Below are 15,493 nucleotides of genomic sequence, written 5' to 3'. Positions count from 1 at the left end.
TTAAGCACGTTTACCAAGAAAGGGTTAAATTCTTCTTTTGCATCTAACCCATAAATGTGTTGAATTAAATTAATAGATTAAAAAAAGTTAAACCCACTTTGTTTATAAAATATGATATTTTTCAAACATTGTGGGATGGGTTATAGTATTATAGTATTTTTGCCTCAATGTTCATGAATAAGTTTGGCCTGTAATTGTTTCTTCTGCTGTTATCTGACTTTGAATCAAGGTTACCTTAACCTCATAAAAGAGTTAGGCAACATTTTCTCTTTTCAAAACATGAAACAATTTATTTTGATTATCTGTCTTTGAGTGCTTGGTAAAATTTGCCTATAAAACCATCTAGATCTGGTGTTTCTTTCATGACAGATTTTACAATTTTGATTTAATTTATTTAATAGATATAAGCCTATTGAGATTTTTTTCTTCTTGAATCAGTTTAGATTAATTTCTTTCTTTTTTTTTTTTTTTCAGTACGCGGGCCTCTCACTGTTGTGGCCTGTCCCGTTGCAGAGCACAGGCTCTGGACGCGCAGGCTCAGCGGCCATGGCTCATGGGCCCAGCTGCTCCACGGCGTGTGGGATCCTCCCGGACCGGGACACGAACCCATGTCCCCCGCATCGGCAGGCAGACTCTCAACCACTGTGCCACCAGCGAAGCCCTAGGTTAATTTCTTTAAAAAAAGAAATTTTACATTTCTTTTAAAATCTTCCAATTTGCTAGATTATAATTTTTAATCTCTATCATATCTACAACTATGTTTCTAGGGCATGATCATAGATTATTTTATTTTAGAGTATTATCACTCCTAGTATTGTTTATTTATGCCTTCTCTTTTTCTTGCTTATTCATGTCAGATGTTTATTTAATGATACCATTTAATAACCCACCTTTAAATTTTTTCTTTATTTTTTTTGTTTTCTTGTTCATTAGTTTCTGACCTCAGCTTTATTCTTTCCTTCCCTCCACTTGCTTGGGTTTATTTTTCTTAATTCACAATTTTTTTCAGTGTGTCTAATCAGCTGCTTAATTCTTCCTTTGAGTATTTGATTTCAACGACTATACTTTTCAGTACTGGACATTTTCTATGGTTCTCTTTCAAATCTGTCTGCCCTTTTATCATAGTGGCTCATTTCTTTCTTGTTTTTTTCAGTTCTTTCCTTTATGTCTTTAATAATTCTTAAGAAGTATTTTATGATCTCCACCAGATTGTTCAATTATCTGAAATTCTTGGGGGTTTAATTAAACTTTTTATTGTGGGTGCTCACCCTCACTTATGGTTGAATTTTTTTCTATATGTGTTTCTTTTTTTTTTTTTTTTTTTTTGCAGTACGCAGGCCTCTCACTGCTGTGGCCTCTCCCGTTGTGTAGCACAGGCTCCGGATGCGCAGGCCCAGTGGCCATGGCTCACGGGCCCAGCCACTTCACGGCATGTGGGATCCTCCCAGACCAGGGCACGAACCTGTGTCCCTTGCATCGGCAGGCGGACTCTCAACCACTGCACCACCAGGGAAGCCCCTCTATATGTGTTTTGTAATTTTGAACTGTAAGCTCATCTTCAAGGGGACTTTAAGAAAATCTCTAGTGCTTGATTTTAGGGTATTTTCTTCAGTGCACTTTTGTATTTTTCCCCCAAGGGCCCAAAGGGTATTTATTACCAGTGTAAAAAAATGATTATGCTAATTTCTTGTGTATTTCTTCACTAATCAGGTAGTATAATTTAAATCTCAAACACGCCGGTGGTGCTGGTTCATAGTATAAAAAAAAAATTCTTAGCGTAGGATCTTTTTTCTTCACCCTGAGCCCAGACCAAATCAGATGTTCTTCTCTTTGACTTCTCTCTGTGCCAGTGGGTGAATTTTTAAATCCTCCTTTTCATTAAGGGTGAAATTCTTTGAAAATCACAGCCTGTCTCTTTATCCACAAGGATATAAAAATACAAACCCTACAATACCAAGCCTGGCTTCCTCCTTCCATAAGGATGGTCAGACGTACAAGCATTCACTCTTTGCTATGTTTTTTTTTAGCTCCCTCTATACTTCTTACCCTCTTTAAGGGTCAGCTCTCATTTAAAGGATGTTTGTAGTGGAAACATTTTCAGGACAAATAGTCCACAACATTGTTAGCCCCAGAAGTCCCTCAAAGGGTTTTTGATAGAATCAGATGAGAGCTTGGATGTAGAAGTGCTTTGAAGACTAATGAGGATTTATAATGACTCCTAAAAAGATGTGCTTATCAGGGATCTTAATTTGGAAAATAACTCTTTTATTTTTAAATTTTTTTATTTTTATTTTTTAAAATTTTATTTATTTTTGGCTGCGCTGGGTCTTCATTGCTGCCCGTGGGCTTTCTCTAGTTGCAGCAAGTGGGGGCTACGCTTCATTACAGTGCACGGGCTTCTCATTGCAATGGCTTCTCTTGTTGCAGAGCATGAGCTCTATGAATGTGGGCTTCAGTAGTTGCAGCACACGGGTTCGGTAGTTGCAGCACGTGGCTCGGAGGCTCAGTAGTTGTGGTGCACGGGCTTAGTTGCTCCGCAGCATGTGGGATCTTCCTGGACCAGGGATCGAATCTGTGTCCCCTGAATTGGCAGGCAGATTCTTAACCACCCAACACCAGGGAAATCCGGAAAATAACTCTTTTAAATAGTCTAGGTTAACTTGCTTTTCTTTTTTTTTTTTCCCCCTCGACTTAGGGATGCACTTCTTTTGAACCAGTGGAACGTAAGAGCTTTCATGGCTGTGAAGGGCTGGCCGTGGATGAGGCTCTTCTTCAAGATCAAGCCTTTTGTTAGATCTGCTGGAATGGGAAAGGAGGTAGCTGGACTCAAGGAAGAGTGTGTGCAGCTGCAAAAAGCGCTGGCGAAATCAGAATCTCCGAGGGAGGAGCTGAAAGCCAAGCAAATCTCCCTACACCAGGAAAAGAATGACTTGCTTCTTCAGCTGCAGGCTGTGACTGGCCCCACCATTTCTTCTTCAAATCAAGTTTCTAATTAGATTCCCTTGTTTTGCAGGCAGTATTGACTTGAAAAAAAATAGAGGCACGTGCTATGCAAATACTGTAGAATTTCATCCAACACAGACAGTGGGAACACTTAGAGAGACACCCTGTTTTACAGTGAAGTGATTTCATTGACAGTATGTCTTTGAAAAAGGGACAAACTTTTAGATGGGTTTTAACTGTATAAACAGATGGAAATCTGTAATGGGAGTCAGGAAGCTCTGGATCTTAATTCAAATTCTGTAGTTAGTACGTAACCCATTAGCAAACCAAAAGACAGGATCTTTCTTAATTTCATTTTCAGATTTTTCATCATTAGTGTATAGGAATGCCAGAGATTTCTCTGCATTAATTTCGTATCCTGCTACTTTACCAAATTCATTGCTTAGCTCTAGTAGTTTTCTGGTAGCATCTTTGGGATTCTCTATATATAGTATCATGTCATCTGCAAACAGTGACAGCTTTACTTCTTCTTTTCTGATTTGGATTCCTTTTATTTCTTTTTCTTCTCTGATTGCTGTGGCTAAAACTTCCAAAACTATGTTGAATAAGAGTGGTGAGAGTGGGCAACCTTGTCTTGTTCCTGATCTTAGTGGAAATGCTTTCAGTTTTTCACCATTGAGGACGATGTTGGCTGTGGGTTTGTCATATATAGCCTTTATTATGTTGAGGTAAGTTCCCTCTATGCCTACTTTCTGCAGGGTTTTTATCATAAATGGGTGTTGAATTTTGTCAAAAGCTTTCTCTGCATCTATTGAAATGATCATATGGTTTTTATCCTTCAATTTGTTAATATGGTGTATCACGTTGATTGATTTGCATATATTGAAGAATCCTTGCATTCCTGGAATAAACCCCACTTGATCATGGTGTATGATCCTTTTAATGTGCTGTTGGATTCTGTTTGCTAGTATTTTGTTGAGGGTTTTTGCATCTACGTTCATCAGTGATATTGGCCTGTAGTTTTCTTTCTTTGTGACATCCTTGTCTGGTTTTGGTATCAGGGTGATGGTGGCCTCGTAGGATGAGTGTGGGAGTGTTCCTCCCTCTGCTATGTTTTGGAAGAGTTTGAGAAGGATGGGTGTTAGCTCTTCTCGAAATGTTTGATAGAATTTGCCTGTGCAGCCATCTGGTCCTGGGCTTTTGTTTTTTGGAAGATTTTAAATCACAGTCTCAATATCAGTGCTTGTGATTGGTCTGTTCATATTTTCTATTTCTTCCTGGTTCAGTCTTGGCAGGTTGTGCATTTCTAAGAATTTGTCCATTTCTTCCAGGTTGTCCATTTTATTGGCGTAGAGTTGCTTGTAGTACTCTCTCGTGAGCTTTTGTATTTCTGCAGCGTCAGTTGTTACTTCTCCTTTTTCATTTCTAATCCTATTGATTTGAGTCTTCTCCCTTTTTTTCTTGATGAGTCTGGCTAATGGTTTATCTATTTTGTTTATCTTCTCAAAGAACCAGCTTTTAGTTTTATTGATCTTTGCTATTGTTTCCTTCATTTCTTTTTCATTTATTTCTGATCTGATCTTTATGATTTCTTTCCTTCTGCTAACTTTGGGTTTTTTTGTTCTTCTTTCTCTAATTGCTTTAGGTGCAAGGTTAGGTTGTTTATTTGAGATATTTCCTGTTTCTTAAGGTAAGATTGTATTGAAATTAAGAAAACACTCCCATTTACCATTGCAACAGAAAGAATAAAATATCTAGGACTAAATCTACCCAAGGAGACAAAAGACCTGTATTCAGAAAATTATAAGACACTGATGAAAGAAATTAAAGATGATACAAATAGATGGAGAGTTATACCATGTTCTTGGATTGGAAGAATCAACATTGTGAAAATGACTCTACTACCCAAAGCAGTCTACAGACTCAATGCAATCCCTATCAAACTACCACTGGTATTTTTCACAGAACTATAACAAAAAATTTCACAATTTGTATGGAAACACAAAAGACCCTGAATAGACAAAGCAATCTTGAGAATGAAAAATGGAGCTGGAGGAATCAGGCTCCCTGACTTCAGACTATACTGCAAAGCTACAGTAATCAAGACAGTACGGTACTGGCACAAAAACAGAAAGATAGATCAATGGAACAGGATAGAAAGCCCAGAGATAAACCCATGCACATATGGTCACCTTATCTTTGATAAAGGAGGCAAGAATATACAGTGGAGAAAAGACAGCATCTTCGGTAAGTGGTGCTGGGAAAATTCGACAGGTACATGTAAAGTATGAGATTAGATCACTCCCTAACACCATACACAAAAATAAGCTCAAAGTGGATTAAAGATCTAAACGTAAGGCCAGAAACTATCAAACTCTTCGAGGAAAACATAGGCAGAACACTCTATGACATAAATCACAGCAAGATCCTTTTTGACCCACCTCCTAGAGAAATGGAAATAAAAACAAAAATAAACAAATGGGACCTAATGAAACTTCAAAGCTTTTGCACAGCAAAGGAAACCATAAACAAGACCAAAAGACAACCCTCAGAATGGGAGAAAATATTTGCAAATGAAGCAACTGACAAAGGATTCATCTCCAAAATTTACAAGCAGCTCATGCAGCTCAATAACAAAAAAACAACCCAATCCAAAAATGGGCAGAAGACCTAAATAGACATTTCTCCAAAGAAGATATACAGATTGCCAACAAACACATGAAAGAATGCTCAACATCATTAATCATTAGAGAAATGCAAATCAAAACTACAATGAGGTATCATCTCACACCCATCAGAATGGCCATCATCAAAAAATCTAGGAACAATAAATGCTGGAGAGGGTGTGGAGAAAAGGGAACACTCTTGCACTGCTGGTGGGAATGTAAATTGATAAAGCCACTGTGGAGAACAGTATGGAGGTTCCTTAAAAAACTACAAATAGATGTACCATATGACCCAGCAATCCCACTACTGGGCATATACCCTGAGAAAACCATAATTCAAAAAGAGTCATGTACCAAAATGTTCATTGCAGCTCTATTTACAATAGCCCAGAGATAGAAACAACCTAGGTGCCCATCATCGGATGAATGGATGAAGAAGATGTGGCACATATATACAATGGAATATTACTCAGCCATAAAAAGAAACAAAATTGAGTTATTTGTAGTGAGGTGGATGGACCTAGAGTCTGTCATAGAGAGTGAAGTGAGTCAGAAAGAGAAAAACAAATACTGTATGCTAACACATATATATGGAATCTAAGGAAAAAAAAAAAGGTCCTGAAGAACTTAGGGGTAAGACAGGAATAAAGACACAGACCTACTAGAGAATGGACTTGAGGATATGGAGAGGGGGAAGGGTAAGCTGTGACAAAGTGAGAGAGTGGCATGGACATATATACACTACCAAACGTAAAATAGATAGCTAGGGGGAAGTAGCCACATAGCACAGGGAGATCAGCTCGGTGCTTTGTGACCACCTAGAGGGGTGGGAGGGAGGGAGACAGAAGAGGGAAGAGAGATGGGAACATATGTATATGTATAACTGATTCACTTTGTTATAAAGCAGAAACTAACACACCATTGTAAAGCAATTATACTCCAATAAAGATGGTAAAAAAAAAAAAAAAAAAAGGATAGGATCTTAATAGGTCCTGAGAAAAGCTTTACTGAGGTCTTCAGGATTATTGCAGTATGCCCCTAACTGGTTTTCCTGATTTAGATCTCCCTACTTGCCCTTTCCCAGTCCAAGTCAATATCACAATCAGGTGAGTTCTTAAAACAGCAGTTTTCAACCTTGACTTTGCACCAAAGTTATTTGTGAAGCATTAACAAATAAAAAGAAAGGTGCCTAGACTCCACTCTCAGATACTTTGACTAAGTGGGTCTTGTGTGGGTCCAAATCATCTGTATGGGTGATTCTGATATCCAGCCAGGATTGAGAACCATTGTCTTGAACAAATATGTTGCTTCCCTGATGAACAAGCTTCAGATCCTGCAATATGTGCATTATAGGATCCAAACCCTTGGCCCAGGCATCCGAGCCTCCATCTCTAATCTGATGCCGATGTGCCCTTATTCACTCCCTTTTTTATTCCTCTTCTCTAGCTACCGGGACTACTGTTACATCCCAAAGGCAGGTATGAAATTTTATCCACCTTTATTGTACTCTCCACTGCACTTAGCACAGTGCTAAGTTAAATAATACTGGGTTCAAATACATTATATAAATATATTGTATTTTTCCTGCTTTTTGGACCTACGGAAACCAGAAAATTTAGTAGTTTTAGGCTGACCCAAGTTATTCGTTTCTTTTGGGACTCTGCTACCCATCAGTGTTCCAATAGGCCATATTTTACGAGAGTTTACATTCAGACCCACATTTCTGATACATATTTAATATAGCAGTGGTTCAAGAACTTTAGTGTGTATCAGCCTCACCTGGGATGCTTGTTAGAAATACAGATTCCTAGGCCCTGCTCCAAACCTACATTAAGATCCATATTGTGAGAATCACAGTTTGTAATATCATATTTTGTCTGGCTTAGGACACAGGGAGCCTAGGATGAGACCTGGCCTCCTAGTTTTCATCATTCTTCCTCTCAACAAAAAGAGTGGCCAGTACTACCTGGGCTGATGTGGGGATAGAAATACACCCAACTTGTGAAGGGAAAGGTGGGTAAAAGTCTGGGATACATGAATAAAGATCACTGTGGGGAGCATAGGAGACACATGAAGCCAATTGCAGGGCAAGTCCTGGAAGGCTGAGATGAGTTCAAATTGTAACTGATTTAAAAAGCTGACCTGGCTATGAAGTATTTTATCTCATTGTTTTTTTTTTATCTCATTGATTTTTAAGAAACACACCTCCATACAGTAGGAATCAAGGAAACAAGGATTCTTTTCAAATTATTCACTAACTCAAAATACCAGAAGCACTGAATGAACCCATTTCAATTAACACTGTGAGTACATGAGAAAATAACTGCCACTGGGGAAAGGATGTTCCTACTGTTAAACTGTCACACCACTGCTCAGCTGGCCCCAAACCTGCCATCATGTTAAATGAGAGGATCGATGATGGTCGATTGGATTGTTGGCTTCATTTGGTGATGGTGACAGGTCCTGTACAAGTGCTGAATGGAAGAGAGCAAAGAGCTATTCTGCCTGTCAACCTGGGATGAACTAAGATCAAATATCCCCATTATTGCTCAAGCATTGGAAGCTTCTCTGATATGCATGGATCCTTTTTGCCTTAACATTTTTGTTTGTTTTTAGTTTAGCCCTTCTCTTGGGTCTTCAATGATGTTGGGGATTCACTATTTTATACCTCCCCCATCTGTGCCTTTTTGAGCCCCATTTTTTGGGCAGACAGGCTGAGAGTTACCCAGGATCCAATAGCCTGGATTTTTGCCCTTCTCTGCTCTTGATCTAAGTAGATGAAACAACGTAAGCCAAGCAAATAGTTAGGTAATAGACTGCCCAAATTGCAGAGGATGGATGAGGTCTAAAGATGAAATATGGAGATATGTGTGAAGTTATGTCACAACGAGACCTCTAGTAATTAAGAACTTGCTCACAGAAAAGAGGTTTTATTTAGCCTCTAAATGGAGACAAATGAAAGGAGTTCAAAGTTACACAGGTGCTTTTGTAGCAAAAAGCAATCGGCCCCTTCATTTTTGACTTGGACCATAACACAGAGAGTGGGCCACACAGTGAGAGTTGGCAGCAGTATGTTTGAAAAAATAAGAGGAAGGAGGATTGCACACTCTATGGTTATAACTTGGGGAATTTACTGCTGGCAGAACCTTCGAGAAAAATATTTTAGTTGGAAATAATAGTAAAGTCTAGTTAGTGATATTCAAGGAACCTCATGAATTGTAAATTCAGCTTATGAATAAAAAAATATAAAGCCCAGCTCTATTTATTAGAAGATGCTTATATATTAAACAAGTGCATCAGGGTCCTTATAATAATATTATAAATATTCTATTGTCTGAGGGAACACCACTTTCTTAAAAGACCATATTCTGAGCAGGTACCGCCCTCAAACTATATGCCTGCAGGGATGCTTCCAGTAGCTGTGATTTAATCAGCATACCACTGATTTTTGGAGGCACGTTAGCTCCTTTAGCTCACCAGGATTGTATTAAGTGCTTTGGAAGAGGTAATCTAATCTACTGAATGGCCTGAAAGATCAAAAGCACCTCCAAACACAAGCAACTCCTCCACTTCTCAACCATAGGGTCAGGGAACTGGGAATATTATTTCAACTGCTTAGGAAAGGTAGGTGAAAGTGCCGGGCAGAGGACAGGCAATTATCTCTCTGCTGCGTGTTAAGCAGCGTTTCGCCTGGCTGTTAAATTACTTCCAGCTGTTGGCAACAATTTTCTCCTCATCATGGCGGGAACGAGAGACCCTGGCAAATGCTGAAGAGCAGTGCGAGTCGCTGATTAGATCCAAGATCCAGCTGGAGGCCAGCGTCCAGGCGCTGCCTGCGTTGGGGGTTGGGGGGAGGAAGAAGAGGAGGTAAATTCCCAGCTGACTGCCGGAGGGCGGAGACTCGAAGATGAATGTTCCGCGTCGAAGAAGAAAGAAATCGATGACCTGGAGACACTATTGGCAAAGTCACAGAAGGAGAAGCGTGCTTCAGAGTACAAGGTACTTTTTCTATAATGTCAGGAAGGTCTAGATGCCTGAATTCCACACTCTCAATTGGGCTCCAGGACCAGACTTGCTCTGTTTATATTAATTAACACAGTGGTCCGCAACTTTACAGCACTGGGAGTCAGAACTGGCGTCAAATGAAGGATCTGGTGAACTGTGCCATCCTAATTCAAAGTTCCAACTTGAATTTATGGAACCCCACTTAATCTCCCAACTGAAACGTTTTCATTTGTTCCAATCTAATTGCATGTGAAATCTGATAGAAAGAGCAAAATGGTTTCATTGGGCCTCTCTAAGTATCCTTTTTTGGAAGGAGAGGGAACAGGATGCAGTTTATTGAAAGGTGATTTGGGACACGTCTGAATTCCCACCTCTGTCGTTGATTTGGAGCTTGACCTTGAGATGTCATTTTAATTCCAGCTAAGGACCTTAATGTTTTGTTCATTTTAACTGAGGTTTTTATCTTGTGCATCTGTGTATAGACTGAAGTCAGCTGAGGGGTCTGTATCAAACCTTTGAGAAAAAAAGTCTCCAGAATAATATCGTAATTTTGGCAGCTGACTAAAGAGCAACTCTTGTACATCAGTTCCATTTCATAAAAAGCACTTGGACCTGATATAAATGGCTTACACTTTTGCCTATTTTATCAGCTGGAACTCTCTTTAACTGCCACTTTCTTAGGATTTGAGGCACAAGATTAACATTGCCCCGAATACTCTAAAGAAAGCTAAATTACCTTTAGTGGTGTCCTTGTTATACAAATAATACGACACTCTGAATACTGGCCATCCACTGACCTATGCTGATAATATATATATATATTTTTTTTTAATTAATTATTTATTTTTGGCTGTGTTGGGTCTTCGTTTCTGTGCGAGGGCTTTCTCTAGTTGCGGCGAGCGGGGGCCACTCTTCATCGCTGTGCGTGGGCCTCTCACTATCGCGGCCTCTCTTGTTGCAGAGCACGGGCTCCAGACGCGCAGGCTCAGTAGTTGTGGCTCACGGGCCTAGTTGCTCCGCGGCATGTGGGATCTTCCCAGGCCAGGGCTTGAAACCTTGTCCCCTGCATTGGCAGGCGGATTCTCAACCACTGCGCCACCAGGGAAGCCACTATGCTGATAATAATTGATTAACCAGAATACCCCATTCCCCGACCAGGAGAGCTAACAGATCATTTGTGTCTGTGTGTAAAAGAAAAAGTGAATTTAGAGTTTTAAAAAGTCCATCAGGAATTTGGCTAAATTTGGTTCTTTATGACAGTCGATACCACATGAGATTTTTGGTCCTAGAAAAGAGAGGAGATGGCCCTTAGTGTTTATACCCCACCTTCCGTAAGTGGCTCTCATGGAACTGTTGTCGTCTTCTCCCCACAGGTTAAGAATCTGACTGAGGAGGTGGAGTCTCTCAGTGAGGACGTCAGCAGACTTCAGCGAGCAGCCAGGGTGCGCGGGAGGCCTGCCAGCAGACCCTGGAGGACCTGCACGCAGAAGAGGAGAAAACCCTCACCCTGAGCAAAACCAAGCTGACACTAGAGCAGCCAGTGAACGAGGTCAGTAGTGATATGTCTTGCTAGTTAGCTGTGTGTCTGCATCTGTACAAACCTCCACTTTTTACTTAGTTCATTTATCTTGACATTTTCAGGAAAACTTAGTAGAAAGGTTAATTTCCCTCATTATTTAGAAATAAGAGGTGAGCCACTACAGTAGAAGAAAGGCCCCAGCATGTAATCTGTCTGTTTTTATATGCAACTTTCACACAACCCTGGGCAGTGGGAGAGCACTGAAATGAATCGTGAAGGGGTATCAATCTGACTGACTGTTCCCCACAGAACCTGGTGTTTTGCCCCGCAGATATGTTGGCGCTTTATCTGACACTAGTACTGAAGGATTGCTTTAAGGCCCTGTTGTGTCTCCAGCCATGCACTGAGGTTTGTTAAAGTAAAAAGATATGTAAGTCGCAAGCTGTGTTCTACCAACACTATTGGAAAACACTTGTAAGATTCTGGAGATGGTGCCCCTGTTCTGCCTCCAAATACCTTGTGAAATAAAGATGCTTCAGACGAGTCTCAGTGGTTAGGTTCATCACTCTTCCTGTTTCCTCCCAGCTGACAGTGTGTGCATTCACTGTTTTATTAGTCCCCAAAGCTTAGCTTTTATTAAATTGCTGACAAGGGTGGTTAGGGTTTTTTTTTTTTATTATCTGCTTCTTTTTCCTCATGCCTTTCTGTCAATTTCCTCTATTACCTATTAGTCATCTCACTTCTCCTCCTATTTCCACTGATACATATCTCACAAAGCCTCAATATGGGGATTTATTGGTTGTGTGCAAACAACACACACACTTGTTCTCTCGCAGAGTTCATTTCTTTTCAGGTTTTTGCATACGCCCTCCAGAAATTCTCCCTTCTCCCCTATTCGAATTTTATATCTTTTGCTAGTCACAGGAAATAGCTTCTATTGTGGCAAAGTAAATATATCACTGAAAACTAGCCATATTGTAACTGTTGTTTAGCCTCCCACTAAGCTAACCTCAACATCATGGTTGGCAACACTACAGACAGAACTTGAATGTTCTGATCACCTTGTTGGAGGTACCAGAATATGACACAATGTTATGGACCATAGAGGGTACCAAGGTGGTAAAGGAGGGTGTGGAAATCATGCCATGTGAGATGCGTTTGAAAGGGTCAGTGATACTGAGTTGGAAGACTCAGGACAGCTGCCTAATATTCGTGAATGATCATGTGGAGACAGATTTGCTTGGTGCTGCTCCAGGGAGCAGAGCTTAGGCTGGTGGGATGAACTTACAGAGACTACTTTGGCTTCTTATGAAGAAGTGCTCCTGAGTAAATGGACTTATCCACCCATGAAATGAGCTGCCATGTGAAGAAGTGAGCTTCCCATCACTGGAAAGCAATCAAACAAGGGCTCACTAGGCATCTATTATTGGCTTCTTCTGTAGGCTAGAACACGTATTCCTTAATCTTTAAAGTTTTCCTTCATCACCATGATTTCTAGATTCTTTTGTTGTCCTATGGATGTGTACAATATTTATTTTAAAATATCTACGTAACTGGGCATCATTTACAGGCTCTGCTTGTATTTTTCTTTCTTTTTCCAGAAGGTAAGTGGTTAATGAACACATCTAGTAAAGTATAAACTTTACTTATTTATTGGACTCAATAATGTCTCCTTCTGTCAGCTTGAGGGTGCCCTTGAACAGGAGAGCAAAGCGAGAACGAACTGGGAAAAGGAAAAGTGCAAACTGGAGGGCGAGGTAAAGCTGAACCGGGAAAGCATGGAGGACCTGGAGAGCAGGCAGCTGCAGCTAGCAGGAAAGCTGAGGAGGTGAGTCACCTTTCTGTTGACTCGAGATTCTGGGAGACATTTTATTGGAGGAAACAGCTCTCTCATGTCATTTATCCTCATGACCCTAGGGCCAGATGTCTTAAGACCTGAATGGGAGGATAAGAAGGATGACAAGCCTAGGAAATTGATTTTTTTTTCTTTTGCTATACTTTATGTGAACTTTCTTTTTATAATTATGTAATAACCTACAAGAAGGTAACTGAGAAGGCTGACTAGTAGATGCAAATGAAAGGTGTAAGGCACAGGAGATGCGAATTATCGGAATTTGAAGTTACAAGTCAAAATAAAAATCGCTCACTTCTTTTCCTCATGATGAGACCAATGGCCTAAAGTAAAAAAATAAAAATAGAAAATAAATCCTAATGTGAAGTGCCATATACCATCTGATCATTTAAAAAAAAAACAAAACTTATTTGCCAGATATAACCTCATTAACATTTATATAACATTTTTTGGTCAAATAATTTACTGTATAAGTATTAAACCTTAAAATTGAAAGCAAAACATAACATGATCAAAATCAGTAGACCTTCAGTTCACATGGATTCCCAAGGAGCTCAGGGCAAGACAGCCCTCTCAGTTTAGTTTCATCATTCAGTGAAATGGATTTTCTCACCTTGTCCCTTTTGTCTTCCTCTGTTCAGCTAGACTTTCTTCTTCTTCTCCATATTTAAAAAAAAAATTTGGCTGAGCTACGCAGCATGCAGTATCTCAGTTTTCTGACCAGGGATTGAACGTGTGCCCCCTGAAGTGGGAACCCGTAGTCTTAACCACTGGACTGCCAGGGGAGTCCCCAGCTAGACTTTCTTCTAACCATTAGGGATTTTCCAGTTATTTGGAATAGATCAAATAAGAGAGGGAAACAGTGAGATCTAAGAGTGAGATAAGGCCAGGTTAAAGCTGGGAGCCCACTGGTTATTGGAGCCCACAGTGAAGAAGAAGAAAGTCAAGTGAGCAACTATGAGCTTCTGGTTTTCCTGTCTGTGTACATGAGTTTCCATTACACATGCTTGTGGTCAGACTTGATTAATAGCCTACCAATAAGTTACTGAACTTGATAGGTGTTTCCAACTTGATAGGTAGGAAAAGATGAAATAAGTAACCCTATGAATGTAACGGAACAGTGAAAGGCAAAATGATGATAGAGCTCCCTAAGCATTCAATTTTGAAGATTGTGTTTCAGCTCAGCAAAGTGAAACTGATACTCTATGTCCTTGTAGGCCACAGGTCAAAGAGCTCTGGCATTTCAGAAACCCAAGTTTTCAGGAAATGATAAATTTATTATACAACATTTTCTCTAAATGGACCTATGTATATATGGAAACAATACATGAAAATGTGGCATTTTAAAATGGTGATGACAGGATAGAATACTTAATAAATAACACAGATTATAAGCTCTTCATCTTCTGAGATAAAAGTTAAATTTCTTCCTCACGCTATTCACACAAACACCAAATCCAGTTTCATTAAAGAATTAAATGCAAAAATCAAGCTATAAAATCATTAGAAAATGCAGCATTATTCACCATAGCCAAGATATGGAAACAATCTAAATGCCCACTGATGGATGAATGGGTAAAGAAAATGTGGTGTATACATTTAATGGAACATTTTTCAGCCTCTTTTTAAAGGAAATCCTGCCGTATGCAACAACATGGATGAACCTGGAGGACATTATGCTAAATGCAATAAGTCGGTCACAGAAGGACAAATAGTGCATGATTCCACTTATATGAGGCATCCCAAACAGTCAAACTCATAGAAACAGAGTAGAATGGTGGTGTCCAGGGGCTTGGAGGCAGGGGGAAATGTGGAGTTGCTCTTCAATGGGCATAAAGCTTCCATCGTGCAAGATGATTAAGTTCTAGAGATGATTAAGTTCTAGAGTGACATACAATGTTGTGCCTATAGTTAATAAAATTGTACACTTAAATATTTGTTGAGAGGGTAAATCTCCTGTTAAATGTTCTTCAATTAAATAAAACAGCAAAAACCATTAAAAAAAAACCATTAAAAGACAATATAGGTGGTAAGTCTTAGGAAACTGGCAGGTCAGACTGAATGAGTCACAAAAATCCAAAAGCATAAAAGGAATATATTGATAAATTTGATGTTGATACATCGACATTTTAAACATTTATGTGGCAAAAGCCAACATAAATAAAACTGGGGCAAGTTAGAAAGTGGGAGAAATATCTGCAGCAGATATCAAAAAATAAATATCAAGAGTATTAAAGGAAAATCTATAATTCAATAATTAGATGAACAACCTAACAGAAAAATGGGCAACGGACACAAGCGGGCAGTTCATTTGTTTTATTGCCCATTTTAAAATCCTCATAGTTGATAACATGCTGTCCTCACTAGTAAACAAGGACATTCATTATAAAACAATGACATACTAATCTGTTAGATTAGGAAAAATTTAGAAGTGTGCTAATGTTAAGTGTAAATGTAGAGAAATAACCTCACACTGCTATTGGAGGCCAAAGGGCAAGGTTATAAGTT

At 39.5% G+C, this 15,493-nt stretch overlaps 1 protein-coding gene across 1 annotated transcript in view; it reads left to right on the top strand.

Annotated features, from left to right (window-relative positions):
- Positions 1 to 14,700, top strand: part of LOC111186627 (myosin-15) — a 102,961-nt gene extending 88,261 nt beyond the window's left edge. Inside the window, exons 19-23 of the mRNA XM_089909890.1 lie at positions 2,696 to 2,984; positions 9,322 to 9,453; positions 10,988 to 11,056; positions 12,816 to 12,961; positions 14,604 to 14,700. Coding sequence (XP_089766016.1) covers positions 2,696 to 2,984; positions 9,322 to 9,453; positions 10,988 to 11,056; positions 12,816 to 12,961; positions 14,604 to 14,700 — 733 coding nt within the window. The remainder of the gene's footprint in view (positions 1 to 2,695; positions 2,985 to 9,321; positions 9,454 to 10,987; positions 11,057 to 12,815; positions 12,962 to 14,603) is intronic.
- The last annotated feature ends 793 nt before the right edge of the window (positions 14,701 to 15,493 follow it).

This window comes from Delphinapterus leucas, chromosome 4 (assembly GCF_059928025.1).
Source record: "Delphinapterus leucas isolate spDelLeu-1000000601 "Yukka" chromosome 4, BTC_Dleu_Yukka2, whole genome shotgun sequence".
Lineage (NCBI taxonomy): Eukaryota > Metazoa > Chordata > Mammalia > Artiodactyla > Monodontidae > Delphinapterus > Delphinapterus leucas.
The sequence above is the reverse complement of the archived record's forward strand: the minus strand, read 5'-3'. Positions and strand labels throughout refer to the sequence as shown.